General features: G+C 32.8%; 2 protein-coding genes across 3 annotated transcripts; both read left to right on the top strand.

The window, feature by feature from the left end:
* The first annotated feature begins 1,006 nt into the window (after positions 1 to 1,006).
* LOC124930577 (glutamate receptor 2.7-like) lies at positions 1,007 to 4,140 on the top strand. 2 transcript variants are annotated; one of them, XM_047470917.1, is made up of 6 exons: positions 1,007 to 1,308; positions 1,408 to 2,633; positions 2,704 to 3,013; positions 3,090 to 3,478; positions 3,565 to 3,817; positions 3,855 to 4,140. In XM_047470917.1, exons 1-6 carry the CDS (start codon positions 1,017 to 1,019, stop codon positions 3,899 to 3,901), a joined length of 2,517 nt encoding a protein of 838 aa, XP_047326873.1. In that variant the 5' UTR covers positions 1,007 to 1,016; the 3' UTR covers positions 3,902 to 4,140. The 2 variants fall into 2 exon arrangements, with proteins under 2 accessions (XP_047326873.1, XP_047326868.1); XM_047470912.1 differs by having other exon boundaries at positions 3,565 to 4,140.
* A 9,838-nt stretch (positions 4,141 to 13,978) lies between these two features.
* Positions 13,979 to 18,005, top strand: LOC124927703 (glutamate receptor 2.7-like). Its single transcript, XM_047468162.1, has 4 exons — positions 13,979 to 14,231; positions 14,312 to 15,573; positions 16,062 to 16,851; positions 17,464 to 18,005. The coding sequence occupies exons 1-3, from the start codon at positions 13,979 to 13,981 to the stop codon at positions 16,434 to 16,436; spliced, it is 1,890 nt and encodes a 629-aa protein (XP_047324118.1). The 3' UTR covers positions 16,437 to 16,851; positions 17,464 to 18,005.
* The last annotated feature ends 1,957 nt before the right edge of the window (positions 18,006 to 19,962 follow it).

Raw genomic sequence — 19,962 nt, 5'->3', positions numbered from 1 at the left:
AATAAGTAATTATTGAAATAATTTCTGAATACTTTTTTATTTCGTTTAATATCATCCAAGTAGTTTAATGATATAATATCTTTAAAAAAAATTCGATTTTTAAGAAAAATTGTATTTTTTTTTATTTAAGACCATCGCTAATTAAACCAACTTTTTTTTCCTTATATTATATTTTACTTTACTTAGTACAATATCTAGTTAAGTCTAATGGAAGATTTTTCTCAGTTAACACATTTCAAATACTTAATTTGCTCATTATCATTTTCAATTCAACCTCTCTTTCTTGATAAATAATTTTCCTAAGAAATAAGTCATATTCTTGCCTTAAATATATAATGCTGCGCATCTTTTAGTTCCAACTTTGTTTTTTTTTTCAGTTTTGACACTAACTTTCTTTTTTTCTGTCACAACTTCTATTTTTTTTAATTATTAAAGCTAATATTAATCATCTTGTAAACTCAGAGATGTAAATGATATAAAAAATACAATTTAAGATTGAGCCTAAACAAAACTTCGAGTTTATATATATACTAAAACAATTAAAATTTTGATTTAATTCTTAAATTTTATAATTTTATAAAATTTAAAGTTTTTATTTTAAGTAATTTTTATGATTTTAAATTTATGATCTTTATCATTTTAAGAATTTATAAATTTTTTCAATTTTCAATTTTATATGATTTTAAATAATAAAATGAATTTATAATATATATTTAAACAATGTTCTTTATCCAAATAAAAAACCTTATGTATTTGTAATTAATAATTTTTTTGTAATTTCATTTGTTTATTATTATTTTTTAAATTAATTATATGTATAAATATATTTTTAGAGTAAACTTTTACCAAATCATGCCAAGTTGAGAATATAAAATAATGAAAACAGTATTCATGGTACAAAATATAAAAATTCTTAAAATTCATGGACAAATATGAGCTTATTTCCAATTTCCCAGCATACATATATATCAATGAATTGCACATAACCAGCCAAAAAACAAATTTATTCTCTAGAAATGGCTTCTTTCATCACCACCATACATAACAAGACCAGGACTAGGACAAACATTCTCCTTCTCCTATTTCTTCTTCTTCAACACCATTTTACCGGCATGTCTATGGCACAAACCAACAAGCATTTAACAAAGATTGCCGCAATCATCGATGTTCATTCTCGTTTTGGCAAACAACAGATAACCGCCATGAAAATAGCTGTTCAGAACTACAACAAAATATCAACTCGACACAACATTTCACTTGTTGTTCCCCAAGAATATTCTGAAAACCCACTTCAAGTGGCTAATACTGGTAATAATATGTTGTCTGCTTACTTACTACAATAATCAACATGATACCCAAATCTTATAAACTGTTATTTATTTTTCACTTGTTATCAAAATATTGCAGCTGAGAAGCTCATTAGAGAGCAGCAAATTGACGCAGTTATTGGCATGACAACATGGTCCGAAGCTGCCTTGATTGCAGACGTGGGTAACAGAATGAAAGTTCCAATTCTCTCCTTGGTAGCAGATCATTCCCCACACAATAATGAATGGCCTTACTTGGTTCAAATGGTCAACAATGGTTCACAGCAACTTAAATTCGCTGCAACTATCGTCCAATACTGTAATTGGCATAGAGTTGTCTTAATCTACGAAGAAGACATCTATGGTGGTGATTCAGGGGCGTTTTCTCGTGTATCACAAGAACTTTCGAGGATAGGCTCTGTTATAGATTACACTTTGGCATTCCCTTCATTTTCTTCAATATCTGAACAATACATTGACGAAGAGATGGAGAAATTGAAAGGAGTACAGTCCAGAGCGTTTCTTGTTCTCCGATTGTCATTTGAGTTAACGGGTGTTTTGTTTAGCAAGGCAAAGAGCATGGGATTCATGGAACAGGATTCGGCTTGGTTAGTATCAGACAGTGTCGCTCACTTTCTTGAATATGCTAACCATTCTATGATATCTTCCATGGAAGGTGTCATCGGAATCAGAACTGACTATTCTAGAGATACCCAACCATTCATGAACTTCAACGATCAGTTTCAGCGATATTTTAGAACAGAGTATCCAGGAGAAGCAGAGATGATTCCCGGAATTCATGCTCTAAGAGCATACGATAGTGTTACAGTTATAACGGAGACATTGAAAAAAATAGATAACCAAAGTTTGCTACAAGGTATTTTGTCGAGCAATTTTACTGGTCTGAGTGGTCAGATACTTTTTAAGGATGGTAGGTTGTTGGACGAGCTAAAATATGAGATGGTAAATGTCAACGAGACCAAGATTAATAGGTTGGGATATCATAATATGACAAAATTAGATGGAATATCATGGCCTGGGAAATTAGAAAGGATTCCTAAAGGATGGGCAATGCCTACTAAAGGGAAGCCCCTTATTATTGGAGTCCCCGGCAAAGCTTCATTTGGGAACTTTGTGAAGATAACACCCAATGGAAATGGAAATGGAAATGGAAATTCAATGGAAAAGAACTTCGATGGTTTTTGTATTAGAGTCTTTCGAGAGGTGGTAAGAAGATTGTACGATACCAAGTCATATATTATTCCTGTGGAATTCAGGGAATTTAATGGCACTTACGACGATTTAGTTGATTCTCTTGCTGATAATGTAAGTCTTTATATTTCATTTGATTGTAATTTTGAATCATAATTTGATCTTGATTGTTTCCATTGATCAGACATATGACGGGATTGTGGGCGATTTGACCATAAGTACGAAACGATGGAACAAAGTGGAATTCACGGAGCCATTCACAGAATCAGGGCTAGTCACTGTAGTTCCTGTGAGGCCTGCAAATGATGAAGGTTGGATATTTTTGAAGCCTTTTAAACCTGATTTATGGCTTGCAACTGGATGCATGTTGTTGTACACAATGTTCATGGTCTGGTTTATGGAACATAAATCAAATCCAGATTTTTCTGGGTCGCGGAGAGAACAGTTGGGGAATTCCCTATGGTTTGCCTTCTCTTCTCTTTTCATGGCTCACAGTAAGTTACTTAGCTGCATTTGAGATTTCATTTCATGGGTTTTCTGAGTCTCATGATTCCTAATCAAAATCTGCAGGAGAGAAAATCCAGAGTAATTATACAAGGATAGTGGTGGTTGTATGGTTATTTGTTGGATTACTTTTAACTCAAAGCTTCACAGCCAACCTCTCTGCAATGCTCACCGTTCCACGCCTGATTTCAAAAGACGTTACCTCCCTTATGAGGAGTAATGCGAAAGTGGGTTACGATAACAACACATTAATCAAAAACTTCTTAACAACACTTGATTACAAACCAGAGAATATGGTGAACTTACAGACTGAGGAAGAATACCTGAACGCTTTTGAAAAAGGCGAAATCGAAGCAGCTATTTTCGAAATACCTTATGCCAAAGTCTTTGTCAACAATTACTGCAACAAATTTACAATCACAGGGTCTAGTTATAGATTTGGAGGACTTGGGTTTGTAAGTATACTCTACTTTGACACAGTCAGATCTACAGCAATTCGGTTACTCAGTCACCGGTAATGATGATTCTTGAATGTGTACAGGCTTTCGAAAAGGGGTCTCCATTAGCCAGAGACGTATCAGAAGCTATTTTAGCAATATCTGAAAATGGGGACTTGAAAAGGCTAGAAAAGGAGTGGTTAATAACGTCGGAGTGCTCCTTAGACCAGTCACCAGAAGTCGGCGGATTGAGCCTCAAGGACTTCTGGGGTTTGTTCGTCTTCAGCGGCGGCGTCTCCACCGTAAGTTTACTGATATCGGTTGCGCTCAAATTGTGGAAATATCAGCGAGAAAGAGATCAAGGCTCGAATGATGATAGCGTTTGGGAACGGGCAAAGAAGTTTGCTCGTTATTGGAGCAATGCAGATCCTATTCCTATAACTATAATCATCGAGAATCATCACTCCACACATAGAGGAGTCATTATATCTAGATGATCTTTTTTTTAGTTTTTTAAATAGACATTATTATTCTATTAATTTATAATCTTAGACATTATTCTAATATGTACAAATACATACATATTCCTTTTTGTACTAACTATATTGTTAGAACACCCTTTACAACTATTGTTCCAACTTTACAAACATATACTTGAATTGAAATTTCATCTTTTAATATTTTTATGTTCTTTTAGTCTTGTTGTAATGATCTCGTTCATTAATGTATCTCAATCACAAACAAAGAGTTGGAGTCATTTAAAGATGGTCTTTGTTGAGTAACTTTTAATTGGTTAGTGCAAAGAAAAAATATTAAACAAAAGAAAATTATATATTTTAATGTATAATCCAGATATAAAGAAATAAAATTAACACAAAATAAAATATATTCTTTTGTTACATTAGAAAAATATTGTGACAATATTTTGGAATATTCTTAATAAGATATTAGTGTTGACCTAGTTAAAGTTTATTTAAAAGTATAAACATACCCTTTAAAAAGTGTTTGTCTTGAGGGCATCATTTCCATTCTCAATTCTCTATATGTTAGGGTTGCGAGTAGGGATGGCAATGGGGCGGTTCGGGGCGGGGAATGCATTTACCATCCCCGCACCATTTTTATTTCGGGGATTTTTTTAATACCATCCCCGCCCCGTTCGGTTTTTTTCGGTTTCGGGGAATCCCCGCGGGGCACCGTTAATAAAATATATATTTTTTAAATAATAAAATTATCCAATAAAATTATATAAATGGATTTTTTAATATAATATATATTGTAATATATTGAAATTTTAAATTATTATAAAGAAGTAAACTTACTATTCTTATAAAATATAGTGAATAAATAAATATATTGATGATTTAACTATATTTATAGTGTTCGGGGCATAATCGGGGGTGAAATCGGGGCGGATCGGGGAAGATCGGGGCGGGGGACACATTTACCATCCCCGCCCCATTCTCGTTCGGTTTCGGGGAAAAACCATCCCAAACGGGGCAATTCGGTTCGGTTTTCGCGGGGCGGTTTCAAATTGCCATCCTTACGAGGGAGAATTAATGTTTTAAAACTTGTGTGATAGACTCATAATCATAAACTATCGTGATGTAATCTATATTTTGATTTTCTCAACAATATTCTTTTTTCTAGTGGAAGTAGCCAAAATTTATCTTGATGAATTACATTAAAATTGTATTATTTCATTATTTTTTACATCATCTCGCATTTCGTTAAAACAAACTGGTATCAAATATTTAGGTAATTCGATTGTTTGATTTTTCCAATTGAAATGACAACATTAATTTATCAAGATCGACAAGTTTAAGGGATCTATTAAAACAAGTTGTCAGTACTAGCAGAAATAACTGCTAAGATTGTCATTTTAGAGAAGAAATTACATTCAACCGTTATGGTGTCACTACAAAAAAAAAAAAGTGAACTATGCCGACACATAAATACCATTTACGACTCAAAATTTGTGTCGGTAAAACTATATAAAAATAAAATAATAAAAAAGATACATCCAATGTTAAGACCAAAAGTTACTTTCTCTACTACTTTATTATACTAACTAAAGACCCATACTATTTATATTAAAATAAAAGAGTAATTAACCCTAGGCCCATCATTTCACAATCCCTCAAATCTTCAACACATGCCTCCCCATCTATATGCAGGTTGACTTCATTCAACACATGCATCCCCCATCAATATGCAGGTCTGTCGGCTTCAGTCATCATCCCTGTCTCTGCCTTCGCCTTGCGAAGCTTAGTAGGTAGACACGCCTCTCATCTCGTTGAAATGTCTTCGATCGTCTAGATCTAGAGCCGTTGTCGTCGATCATCTGAACCTAGAATCGCAACCTTCGATCGTTTTAATCAGTTTAAGTATGTTTTTTATGGGAAAACAGATTAACACCATTTCATTAAGAACCCAAAAGTGAGAGAAATAGTCAATTATCAAAACTAAATAAACTCTAGCTTTGATTACAAGGATCAAACGACCCTATAGTATTTGAATAGAAACAAACAAAAACAGAGATTCAAGACAAGTAAATCATATCAATCATACTACTTAATATTCTTGTTCAATTTATCCAATATCATTTCCGTTACTTTTGTATCATAATCTGTTGTTCTCGCAGTCCACCTACTTTATCTAATTACTTTTTGGCTCTAAGCTTCATTATTGATGATTGAACTATTGCATTTGATAATGACTGTTTGTGAGTATTGCCCTCATTTCCTTGGATTAATTTTTCTTTATAGGAGCCATCACTAATCTAATCAAGAGGAATTATGTTTCAGTATTTTAGGAATTTCAGCTTTACCTACACATTCATTTTGCTTCAATTTTGTATTATTTTTTTTGGTCTACTTTCAAAGTTTTCTCTTCATTTTCCTCCATTGCATTCTGATCACTTTTTTCCTCTATTTTTTCTTTACTTTCATTCACTAATTTTTCTCATTTTCCTTCCTCTGATTTTTCTTCTTTTTCATCCTCTAATTTTTCTTCTTCTTTCTTTGATTCTTCATCTTTCCTTTCCTTCGATTCTTTATCATTCTCATCCTCTGCATCTCAATCTTAGCTTCCTCATTCTCATTTCCTGATTCTTTATATAGTTTAAGCTTTCTCATTTTGCTCTCGAACTTTTAGCTTTTCCTGTTGCTCTTCAATTGTTTTTACACATTTATTACTGGAATATTCAAAAGTATTTCAGAACGCACATCTATTTGGCATCCATTCATACGTAATATCCATGTATGTGGATTTGCCTCTTCTGTCAACTACTGTCATCTTTTCTGATAAAGTGCTTCTAAGATGCACTTCAATGCTTATCCTAGAATATGTGATTTGTTCACTTTCCTCCATTATTGGGTCCATATACAATGATTTTCCCAAGAGACTAGCGAAATGACTAAGTGCTTCTACATATACATATTAGTTGGAATGTTCCTTAGTTTGAATCAAATTTGGGTTGTTTCCTTTGGTTTGCTGAGTAAGTTTATAAATTCAGACCATTTTTCTAGCTTCATAAGTTTGACCCAACATATGAGTGTCCCAACTTCAGAATATTTTTCAGATTTGTTCCCTACTTGAATTTCAAGAAATAGAGATTATGAATATTTGTTGATACATTTTCTAGTCCCATATGCTCTCATTGTTTTAGTAAAGCATCCTTAATGACTAAGAAAGAAATACAATTCATACCTATGTAGTTCCCAACTTGATTCAATCCTAGAATAAGTTTGGATATTTGTCCCTCATGTCATTTTCTAGTTCCCACGTAGCTTCCTTTTCAGAATGATTGCTCCACTGAATTTTAACATACTTAATAATTCGACGTCGGAGAACTTGCTCTTTATTGTCCACAATTATTGTAGGAACCTCCTTGTACGTCAACTTTTTTTCAATTATTAGCAGAGTATATTCAATTATGTGATCATTAGTGGGAACATATTTCTTTAACATCAAGACATGAAAGACGTTATGGACTCCCGCTAATACTAAGGGGGTAATGCGATCTCATAAGCTACACTGCCAACCTTTTTTAACACTTCGAATGGTCCTACAAATCTAGGACTCAACTTTCCTCGCTTTCCAAACCGCATAATCCCTTTCATTGGAGATACTTGTAAGAATACATGATCACCAATATTAAACTCTAAATTCCTTCTGCGATTATTGACGTAACTCTTTTGCCCGCTCTGTGCAATAATCAAATTTTCTCTGATTTTACGAATCTTGTCATTTATTTCTTGCACAATTTCTAGTCCCATCAATCTATTTTCTCTACCTCATCCCAAAACACTAGTGAACAACATTTTTGACCATATAATGCTTCATAGGGATCCATTTGGATACTTGCATGATAATTGTTATTATAAGCAAATTCTATTAGAGGCAAATGATCGTCCCATGCTCCACCCATATCAATAATACAAGATCGAAGAATATCTTCCATAACTTGATTTAATCTTTTTGTTTTCCCATCACTTTGAGGGTGAAATGCCGTACTAAAATTCAATTTAGTTCTCAAACATTGATGCAAACTTCTCCAGATATGTGACACGAACCTACTATCTCCATTCGAGATAATAGTTACTAATATCCCGTGCAATCTCGTTATCTCCTTGATATACAATCGTGTCAATTTGTCCAATGAAAATCCTGTAGGAATTGCTAAGAAGTGAGCGGATTTTGTCAATCTATCAACGATTACCCATACAACTGCTTTATTTATTTTTGCTTTCGGTAATCCTGATACAAAATCAATGGAGATGTCTTTCCACTTCCATTGTGGAATGGGTAACGGGTTCAACAAACCTACCGGTCGTTGATGTTCTACTTTCACTGGTTGACATGTCAGGCATTCATTAACATATTAAGCTATTTCTCGTTTTATATTGTTCCACTAGTAATGTTGCTTTAATTTTGATACATCTTTGTGCCTCCAAGATGAACAATATATATGGAGTAATGTGCTTCCACTAATAATTATTTCTTTAAAAGATCATCATTAGGAACACATAACCGATTTTGGAAACTCATTACTCCATCTTTATATAGCTGAAATTCTTTCCCTGATTCAGATTCTATATTTCCATTGATCTTGATAATTCGAGAATCAGTTTGTTGCGAGTTTTTGATCTTTTTGAGTAATGTAGGACGAATCACAATATTTAAAATTAGACTTGGCTCTTCTCCCTTTGCTGATTTTCAACCCAAGGCATCAGCTACAACGTTAGCTTTTCCTGGTGATAACTTATTGATAAGTTATAATCTTGAATCAAGTCTAGCCACCTTCTTTGACGCATGTTTAATTCAGTTTGAGTATAAATATATACTTTAAACTTTTGTGATCCGTATAAATCTCGATTTTTGGACCATACAAGTAGTGTCGCCAAATCATCAAGGCAAATACAACCGCTGCTAACTACATATCATGGGTAGGATAGTTTCGTTCGTGCGATTTTAATTATCGAGATGCATAAGAAATAACATGCTTATTTTGCATGAGAACACAACACAATCCCTTATGTGAAGCATCACAATATACAGTGAAATCTTCATCTTCCGATGGTATAGTCAACACTGGAGTCGTAGTTAGCTACTTTTTAAGTTCATGAAAACTTCCTTCATATTCTGCTGACCATTCGAATTTCACGCCTTTTTGAGTCAAACGAGTTAGTGACGATGCTATTTGAGAAAATCCTTTAACAAATCTCCTATAGTAATCTGTCAAACCAAGGAAACTACGCATCTTTGTAATAGTAGATGGTCTACGCCAATTTGATACTGCTTCCACCTTCTTAGGGTCTACACATATCCCATCTTTAGATATAATGTGCCCTAAAAATGCGATACTATTCAAGAATTCGCATTTCGAGAATTAAGCGTATAACCGATTTTCTCTCAATGTTTAGAGTATAAGTTTTAAATGCTCCTCGTGCTCTTTCATAGATTTCGAATACACCAGTATGTCATCAATAAATATTATCACAAATTTATCCAGGAATGTTTGAATACTCGATTCATGAGATTCATAAAAACAATTGGAGCATTAGTCAAACCAAGAGGCATGACCACGTATTCATAATGTCTATACCTTGTCCGAAATTTTGTCTTTGCAATATCATCTAGTTTAATTTTCAACTAGTAATAATCCGACCGAAGATCGATCTTGCTAAAAACTTGGGCTCCTTTCAATACATCGAATAAGTCATCAATTCTTGGTAACGGGTATTTATTTTTGATAGTTACCTTATTAAGCCTTCGATATTCTGTACAAATTCCCATTGTCCCATCTTTCTTTTTCACAAAAAGAATGGGGGCTCCCCATGGGGAAACACTTTTTCTGATGTATCCCTTTTGTAATAATTCTTCTAATTGATCGTGCAACTCCTTCAACTCTACTGGAGCCATACGATATTGATTCTTCGTTATTGGAGTCATTCCAAGCATCACATCGACTACAAGTTCCATTTCTCTATCGGGAGGTAATTCGTGCAACTCATCAAGAAATATATCTTGATACTTGTTTATAACTAGAACAATTCCTATTAATTTCTTATTCTTTTTCGTACCCCATAACACCACTAGATGACATTTACACCATTTCTTATCATGTGCTCCGCTTCCATAGAGCATATCATTTTTGGAGGGATAACAACTTTACTACCCATAAAAGAGAATGTGGATTCCTTAGGAATTTGAAATAGTATCGTCTTTTTATGGCAATAAATGGAGGCAAAATTCTGAGCTAACCAATCCATTCCTAATATAATATCAAAACCTCACAAATCTAGTACCGTAAGATCAACTAATATCACTTTAGATCCTATGTGTACTTCTCGAGACATATAAATTAGATTCGCAATTATCTTATAACCCAATGGTGTTTCTACACTTATATTCACATCTCGAGGTTTGTTATTCCAATTATGCTTTTCAACAAAGTTTTGAGAAAAAAAAAGAATCTGTAGCACCAGAATCAAATAATACTAAAGCATATGTGGAAGACACATAAATGGTACATGAGATCACAATATTAGATGCACGAGCTTACTTAGAATTCATCGTAGAAAACACTCTGGCTTGGAAAGGGCCTTCAATTTGTCGAACCTCCAGCTTCACGTGCATTAGGTTGTGTGAAGGAATTTTTGAATCGTGGACAGGTAGCCCTTACGTGACCATGCTGCCCACATAAAACACATGCTTTAGACAACCAACGACAATCTTTCGTGCGATGATTTATGGAATATTTCCTAAATGAAGATGAATTTTGTGTTGACATCTTCCTAGAGACTTGAGTCGTATTATTCATAGGAAAAGGCCTTCTACTTCGAAATGAGCTTCGACTCCCTTCAAAGGCACTTTGATGACTTCTTTTCCTTGATTTTGTGTCTTCTATTCTCTTTGTAATACCCAACTCTCGTTCAACAAATCGTGCTTTGTCCACCACAGAAATAAAAGAGGTGAGCTGAAAAGGGACCACAACTTGCCTAATGTAGGGACTCAAACCCATTTCAAACTTTATCTCCTTCGTAATATTGCTCCTCATCCATACTTGCGCAAATTTGGCTAATTCCACAAACTTGGCTTGATCTATTGTTATAGTCATACTTCCATGTTTTAGATTCATAAACTCCATCTCTTTCGCTTGCCACAAACTCTTTGGAAAGTAACTTATATCGTGCTCGTAGTTTTGCTTCTCCATTTCCCACCAGTTGCGTGCATTTCCTTGCAACTGAAATGCTGCAAACTTTACTTTTTCTATCTTGTTACAATTGAGTACCTAATAGAATTTTCCAACTCATATATCCATTTTTCAGCTTCTAGTGGACCATTGTTTCCATCAAAGTGGGGGAGACAATTTCTTAAATTTGGAAAACTTATTTGTCGGTGCATGTTGTTGTGTCATCCCCGTCATAACTCTAACAATATCCTCAACTGTTACCGGCCTAGAGGTCTCTCTAGTCTCTTGCTGTCCTCGCACATTTGGTTCGGAATTATTATTACTGCGTTTTCTTCTTACCCATAGTGCTATACTATTTAAGTTTTCACGCTCCATTCTTATAACATTTAAATTCCACATAGAAGCGCTTTGTGTTGAAGCGGGGGGCATGAATATGAGTTCCATGCTAGTTCTCCTTAATTTTAAAAAAATAACATTTAATTTCCACTATATTGTTAATCTAATGACTTTATAAATATGTGTGGAGACATATAAACTTTCCCCCAAAATTCTCAACTTAAACTCTTTGATAAACCATCACAATTTTCCTTTTAATGGATATAAACCTATGCTTTGATACCACTAAAGTTGTCACGTCCCAATTCGAGTCATGAGGCGCGACTGCCTCCACATGTCATATTTTTTTGATGCACTATTATTATAACATGCAAGGCTAACCAACTACATTTCCATGAATCTTCATTAACACAAAAATCATCCTTACTCCTTAAAAAAGTATTTTCATACACAAAATGTCATTGTACCCCCATCCTTAAACAAAAATCGATGGTTACATATTTCATGTCTTAAGGATACAACTTCTCCTATTACTCTTTATATATGAGAGACTAATAATCCTTACCGATTATAATAATCCAAGTCTTCGATACCGCACAACCTCAACTATTGATCAATATTATCCTGTTCTGAAAGAGTGGTCCATAAAAATGGATGAGTTAAACTTGCCCAATAAGAAAATCATAAATTTCTAAACAGTTGGATCAAGAGGCAATTAACTATGTATAGAAAATTAATTTCTATTCAAAATATAATATCTAATTTAAATAACTAATATGTTTTTCGTATATAGCTCGGGTTAGTGATAAGACTACATTATTATGATAACTCATTAACCATCAACCAGGATTTGAGGGTCCTGCATTGAGTCATTAACCATAAATCAAGATGTGAGGATCTTGCATTGACTCATTAACCATTAACCAGGATTTGGAGGTCCTGTATTGACTCATTTACCATTAATCAGGATTTGGGGTTCCTGTGTTGACTCATTAACCATCAACCAGACTTAATTGTCACGCTTTGACTCATTACCGGTATAAGCACTCGAGGCATAAATAACCATTATCAAATAAGTAGTACATAATCCTATCCCGACTATAAAATTACCTCTTTATCTCCACATTTCCAATTCCAGTTTACTACATTCTTTATTCTTACATCATATTCTCTTTCTCAAATCAATTTGCCTAGTCAAGATCATTTAGGTCATTTTTCTCTTTAAACTCATTTTCAACTCATCTTAGGCTGATCAAATTATTTATTTATTTTTCTTCTTTCAAATCCTTTTTATCAAGTCATTTTTATCAAATTCATTGTCAACTTGATCAATATTTTTAGATAAACACTTTTTCAATAATTTTAACTCGAAATGAACATTTATAATAGCAAACTAATTTATCAAAACAATGGTATAAAATATAAAACGGTAAGAAACTAAGATTTTCTTACTTGTATTCTAATATACGTACTCTTCTCAACTACTCTTTCAGCTCAACCCCTTATCCATATCACCTCTCAATCAACTTTCCTTTTTCCATTCCATTGATCTCCTTTCTTTCGTTATATATATAAAAGTCCATCCGCTAACGATCCGTTTGTTTATTAACCATGACTTCTTCTTCTTGTTTACCCACTATTTCATCTTTGGTCATACAAAGTTTGGTTCTATCAACACAAATACCTAATGGTTTAGTTTGTTTCTAACCAAACAACCGAAATACTTAGTCTTATATATGTCCTTAAATGATATACCTGTTATTTCTGTTCACCGATGAAACATGCAAACTTATCAGCGATCATGGTGACCAAAGAGCCTATCGGACTGATCTTCACTCACAACCTCATTCACACTCCCCTGCTTCTTGCCCTATCTCTCTATGTTTATGTTTGAGAAGATCCACAATCTATCAAATATCAAAAGTATATATATCCTTATATATTTTAATATATTAAAATATTAATATATTACCTTTCTCAAATCTCACATCTCTCTCCACAATATTTTTTTTTTCTTTTCGGTAGAATCTTGAGCCTTGTGCACTTGCCTGTCTTATCCATCAATTGATTGTCATTTATTTTTTTCTCTTATATATAAATATAATATCTTTATAGTACCAATTTATTCTCACGCCAAGATCCAAATTAACTACGTGTTTCGACCTCGCAATTCAAACAATTTAGATTTTAAGCATTATTATATAAATATATTATATATATATTTAATAATGTAAAAATGACTTAGAGTTTATCCATTTAAAAATAAATATGATGTTGATTTTAAGAAGAGGAATATTTTGGTTACAAGATTTAGGGTAGATGGTTATTTAAAAAATTCAACATGTATATATATATATATTAAAGTCAATGTAAACCAATAAGCGTGTTTCTATTATCTTCTCTAGAAAGAAATAAAAAAACATCTCTACGTTTTGAAGAATGTATATATAATATAAATTTCTAATACTTCCTCATCTAATTTAAGGATGTCTTTCAAACTGATCCCCAAATTTCTTCTTCTTTCTATCATTCTTCTCTCCTTTAATGAATTTGCAACAGCTGACGATTCTAATGTCACAAGAATTGGAGTCATAATCGACGCCCATTCTCCAAATGGAAGACAACAAGAGATTGCCATCAAAATAGCAGCTCAAAGTTTCAACCAAAGTTCAGATTTTCACAAACTCTTTATCCACTTCAAGAATTCCACTGCCGACCCCCTTCAAGCTGCTCGTGCTGGTAACTTCTTAACTTATAGTATATGCTGCTTAACATGAATTTCCCCAAAGAATGATATGAATTGCTTCTTTTATGTTCAGCTGAGGAGCTTATTCAAACTGACCATGCTGAAGTAATAATTGGAATGGATTCATGGCAAGAAGCGACTTTAGTGGCGGAGATCGGTAACCGGGCTCAAATCCCAGTTCTTTCATTTGCAGCTGCTGCTACAGAAGCTCATCTAGCGCAGCTGCAATGGCCTTTCCTGGTACAAATGGGTTCCGATTTCTCTGGACAAATGAAATGCATCGGAGAAATCATTCGATCGTATAACTGGAAGAAACTAATCGTAGTTTACCAAGAAGACACAGGCGGTACTGGTCGGACTATGCTGGCTCGATTGTCCGATGCACTGCAGGGTTCAGGTTCAGAAATTGAGCATCGTTTGGTTTTTCCTCCGTTAGTTTCCATCGAAGACCCAAATGGGTTTGTTCTGAAGAAGATGACGGAGCTAATCGGAAAACAATCGAGGGTTTTTGTTGTTCTACAGGCGTCTCTTTCGCTAGTCATTCATTTGTTTGAAGCAGCTAATGAATTGGGTTTTATAGGGAAAGACTCTGTCTGGATAATCTCCGGCTCTGTTTCATCAACATTGAGATCTTCCAACACTTCTATTATCACATTAGCGAAAGGAGTTATTGGAATTGAAGATTACTACCCTGATGACAGTGCCCCTTTTAGAGAATTCAAGAGCAAATTCCAGCCTCAATTCCACCTTCAGTATCCAAACGAAGAAGATTCAATCCCTGGAATTCACGCCTTACGAGCATTCGATAGCGTCAATGTAATCGCCAATGCTTTGAAAACGAAAACAAAACTTCTCGAGAACATTCTTTCGAGCAATTTCACCGGCCTAACTGGTAACATTACTTTTGAAAACAGGGAGCTAGTCCATCCCTCGGTTTTCAAGATCATAAATTTCATAGGAAAAACCACCGATGAACTAGGGTTTTGGTCGCCTGATTTCGGTTTCAAGGGAATTGAAGGTGTTATGAATAATGGGAACAACATGAAAGAAGTGTTAGTTGATGTAGTAAAGTGGCCGGGGAAACCAAAGGGTGTACCAAAAGGATGGGCTATGCCCACAAATCAAAGACGGTTGAAAATAGGAGTTCCGGCCAATACTTCATTCGAAAAATTCGTTAAAATTATCTTAAAGGAAGATAAACAAGAATACACGGGTTTCTGCATCGAATTTTTCGAAGAAGCGATACAAATTATCGAGAAGAACTATTCATTGCCTTACGAGTTTCTTCCGTTTATCGGAACTTATGATGCATTGATTGATAATCTCATCAACAAGGTATGGTTTAATTTAAGTCTTTTGAATTATTAGTCTAGATTAACACATATTTTCATTTCATAAGTTTGAGTGTTTAATGAATATTATACAAGTAGACATCAAAGTTGTTAAGGTGGAATCTTTATAGTTTTAAAATGTTTACAAAATAAGAATTTGAATATTAATTGATGCCTTGTGATTTGATAAATATATTAATTAATTGTAGGTTGATATGTATATGATGTTGGATTAAAAATACACATTAAACAAGCCAAGAAATTAATCCAAATAACCAAATATCAAACAAGCTAGTCAAATTACTTGGGCAAGTTCAATTAGACTATTTGCAGTCAAAGGTCAATAATAATATAGGCAGGGAAAAGTCTTACTATATTTATTTTATAATGGCAACATTTGTTGACCAAACAAGTTTTAATCAACATTTTTTTTTGGTCCAAAATGAATAAAATTACTTTCATTTTAATTTACAATTGTGTATGTGTTTGCAGACATTTGACGCTATAGTTGGAGACATAACCATACTTGCAAACCGGTCAAAATATGTGGAGTTCACGCAACCATTCGCCGAGTCGGGGCTGTCTATGATGGTCCCGGTGAAAGGGGAAGGGAACCGAGGTTGGCTTTTTGTGAAGCCATTTAACAAGAAAATGTGGTTGGTAACTGCCCTTGTTATGATCTACACTACCCTCATTGTTTGGTTCTTAGAACGACAATCCAATCCTGAATTTGGTGGCCCTTGGAAAAATCAAATCAGCACTGCCCTTTGGTTCACTTTTTGTACGCTCTTCTTTTCTCAGAGTAAGGGATTATTATTTGATACAAAAATGTTCACGATTTTGGTTAAATTACCACAATATCATTAATTACTATTTTTTTTTTGCAGGAGAAAAAATTCAAAGCAACTATAGTAGGATAGTAGTTGCCTTATGGTTATTTGTAGTATTTGTAGTAACGTCAAGTTATCAAGCCAGCCTCACCTCAATGCTAACGGTCCCAAGGCTAGTTCCCAACATAACCGATGTAAGCTGGCTCATCAAGACAAACGCACCCGTGGGATGCGATGGCGACTCGTTTGTAAAAAATTACTTAAAACAAGTCCTTGAATTTAGCCCTGCCAATATCAAGAACATCAGTAGTCAGTACAGTTATCCAGACGCATTCAGAAGTGGCAACATCACGGCAGCCTTCCTTGAGTTACCTTATCTTAAGGTCTTTCTTAAGGAAAACCATGGTTACCAAGTTTCCGGACCAACCTACAGATTTGGAGGGTTAGGCTTTGTAAGTATACAACCAAACTACTTTCTATATCCTTTTCACATTTATTTATTTTATATTTATACCTTAAACCTTTTTTTACACAAATAACACTTTTAAATAACCTATACAACAAGATTATTGATAGTGACTTTATCCAGAGCTGGCAGACTTTCAGGCTGCCCCCAATCATAAAAAAAATTTGATTTTTTGAGGTCTAGTTGAAATTTGAACTTATAACTAAATAAAATTTCTAAGTACGTATGTTAACGACTGAGTTAAATATTTTAGGTTAAAAAAATATATAAATTTATCTAAATATCTTACGTGTTTTATTAAATGGACTGCCTAGGGAGTGAACGAATGCTTGCCGGGCCTACCCAGGGCCGGCACTAACTTTACCCAGTCCAATCCAAACCCAAGTTTTGTAGTTTTGGTTGAATTTGGTCTGGATTGAATTCGAATAATTCAGATGACTCGAACTATCCCTTAAAATGGATAAGCTTTACCCGTTTGTTTGTCCATAGCTTATCCATATAATACTGATTATCCAAATAAATCAAAAATGAACAATGGTCTTTTTTTTTTCTTGCTAATGGTTGGTTTGGTTTAATTTTTTTTTGTGTGGGGATGAAGGTGTTCCAAAAGGGGTCACCGATAGTTGATGATGTGTCTGAGGCTATATTAATGATGTCTGAGAATGGAAAGCTAAAGGATTTGGAAGACAAATGGTTCAACGGTAGCATGTCGAACACTGCAACCGACATAGGAACCGACAGCCTTGGTTTAGAAAGTTTTTGGGGCTTGTACCTTATTTCCATAGTCATATCCACTGTTTCATTACTTTTGTTCCTCCTCGTTGGACTCAAGAATTACATATCCCTTGGAAGATTCTCCCGAAATTTTGGAAATTGGTCAAATTTGTTTCAAACCTTACGGAGGAGGCGGGTAGTTTATCCTGGTCAAGCTCCTACTTTAAATTCGGTTCCACAGTTAGGTGTATGGTCGGGTAGAGGATGGGAGTTGGTTAGCCCTTCAGAGATTGATATGAATATTGAGATATCAAGGCCAATTGATATTGAAATTCCAGAGATTAATAGTAACACATCTAATTGACATTCAGCTGGCTTTAAAGCTCAATAGGACAACATTAGGCAATATTATTAAATTTAATTATATAGGGAATAATACTATATTTATTTATTTATAAAGTTGAGGTTATTTCTTAAATTCATACACCACTTCAAAGATTGTTATGTGTTATCAGATCTGCTTGTCATTCTTCTCTTTTAATTTAAAAAAATTGTATTTTTGTCTAAATTTAAACCCAAAATCTGAAATTGTACTAAATATTTTTAACTTGTAAACCTTTACAATAATGGTAAAGCAATTCTTAAATATCTAAAACCAGGCAACATCTAATCCACACCGATGATATCTTATTGGACGATGCTTTAACTCTTCTTCCTTTACCGCGAACTACTTTAGTGATCCTAAAGTTGGATTAGGATGGGTTAATGCGTTGGGCTACTAGAAATTTAATTAAACAAACAAACTTTAAGAAGACTGCTTATTCTATCACGGCTAGAAAGAACATTATGCTAGAGAAGAAACATAGAAGAAGAAATAGAGGAAGAAGAAAAGAAGGAGGAAGTAGAGATCTCCTTATTATTAAAATATCAGTTTGACACAACTTATCTATATATATATAATGATGCTTAATTTTTAAAGTGTCCGGATTGGCGGGTCGAAAGTTGTGGTTAATTTGGATATATATGTGAGAGTAAATGAATACTTGGCTTGGATTGTGGGTTGACCCACCCATAAACTTAAAAAGATTAAAAATAAAATTAAAAATGCTATAGGTATGGTTCGAACTTACAACCTAACAAAAACAAGTAAAACCTTTTAACTAACTAGACTAATAACACTTTATATTTTAAATTTAATACCAAATTTAATGAACGTGAAACATTTTAGCAATATAAGTTCAACTTTTTAACTAACTAATATATATATATATATATATATATATATATATAAATATAATGATACTTAATTTTTAAAGTGTCTGGATTGACGGGTCGAGAGCTCGAGAGCTGTAATTAATTTGGATATATATGTGAGAATGAGGGGCGATTTGTTCAAATAAGGGAATCGAATTGGTTCAAATAACGGAATCAAAATAGGAATGAGATTGATAGATGTGTGGAATGAGAATGTGTATAATTGATAGAAGTGTAATGTTTGGTTATGAGTATTAATCATTCCCAATCCCATTGATAACGATTTGGATATTTCCATTCCATTGATAATGTTTAGATTTATTAGAGAGAAATTATTAATATTATTTTTTAATTGAAATTAGATTAATATTTTTATTTTATTATTATTATTATTATATTTTATTTAATTAAAAATACAAAATATTTTTTTTATATTATAATTGTTTAAAATATATAAAATATTGAAGTGTATTCTAATTTAATAAAATATAAACATCTAATATTTTATTATATTATATATATATATATATATATATTTAAATACTTATAAAAAAATAGATGAATAATTCATTTTTTTTTATTTATCAAACAAGATAAAGTCTTTAGAATATTATATATTAATAATTAATCAAATTAAATATAACATTTTACTTAATAATATATACTATAACATTAAATAATTTTTTTAATAACATTTTTTTTAAAAATATTTCATATTTAATTTTTCTAATATTTTTAAAATATTTATTTTATATAAGATTGTTATTTTATTTTTAAGTTTTTATATTTTAATTAATTTATTATAATTTTATTATTAATATATAATGTATACATTAATTATATAAAAATAATTGTATTATTATTAGTTATTATAAAATTTTTATTTTATTTTATTAATTATATTTTATTTTAAATAATTTATCAATATTATTTAAATAATTGAAATAATTTATTTCATTAAATAAATTAAAAATTTTATTATTAATTTAATTATAAAATAACGTCGTCTAATATAATTATAAAAGAAAATATATATATATATATATATATATATATATATATATATAAAATTATAATTATAATTATGAAAGAAAATGTGAGAGAGTGGACATCATGGGAGAGAAAATGC

This window comes from Impatiens glandulifera, chromosome 1 (assembly GCF_907164915.1).
Source record: "Impatiens glandulifera chromosome 1, dImpGla2.1, whole genome shotgun sequence".
Lineage (NCBI taxonomy): Eukaryota > Viridiplantae > Streptophyta > Magnoliopsida > Ericales > Balsaminaceae > Impatiens > Impatiens glandulifera.
This window is presented reverse-complemented; position numbering and strand designations above follow the sequence as displayed.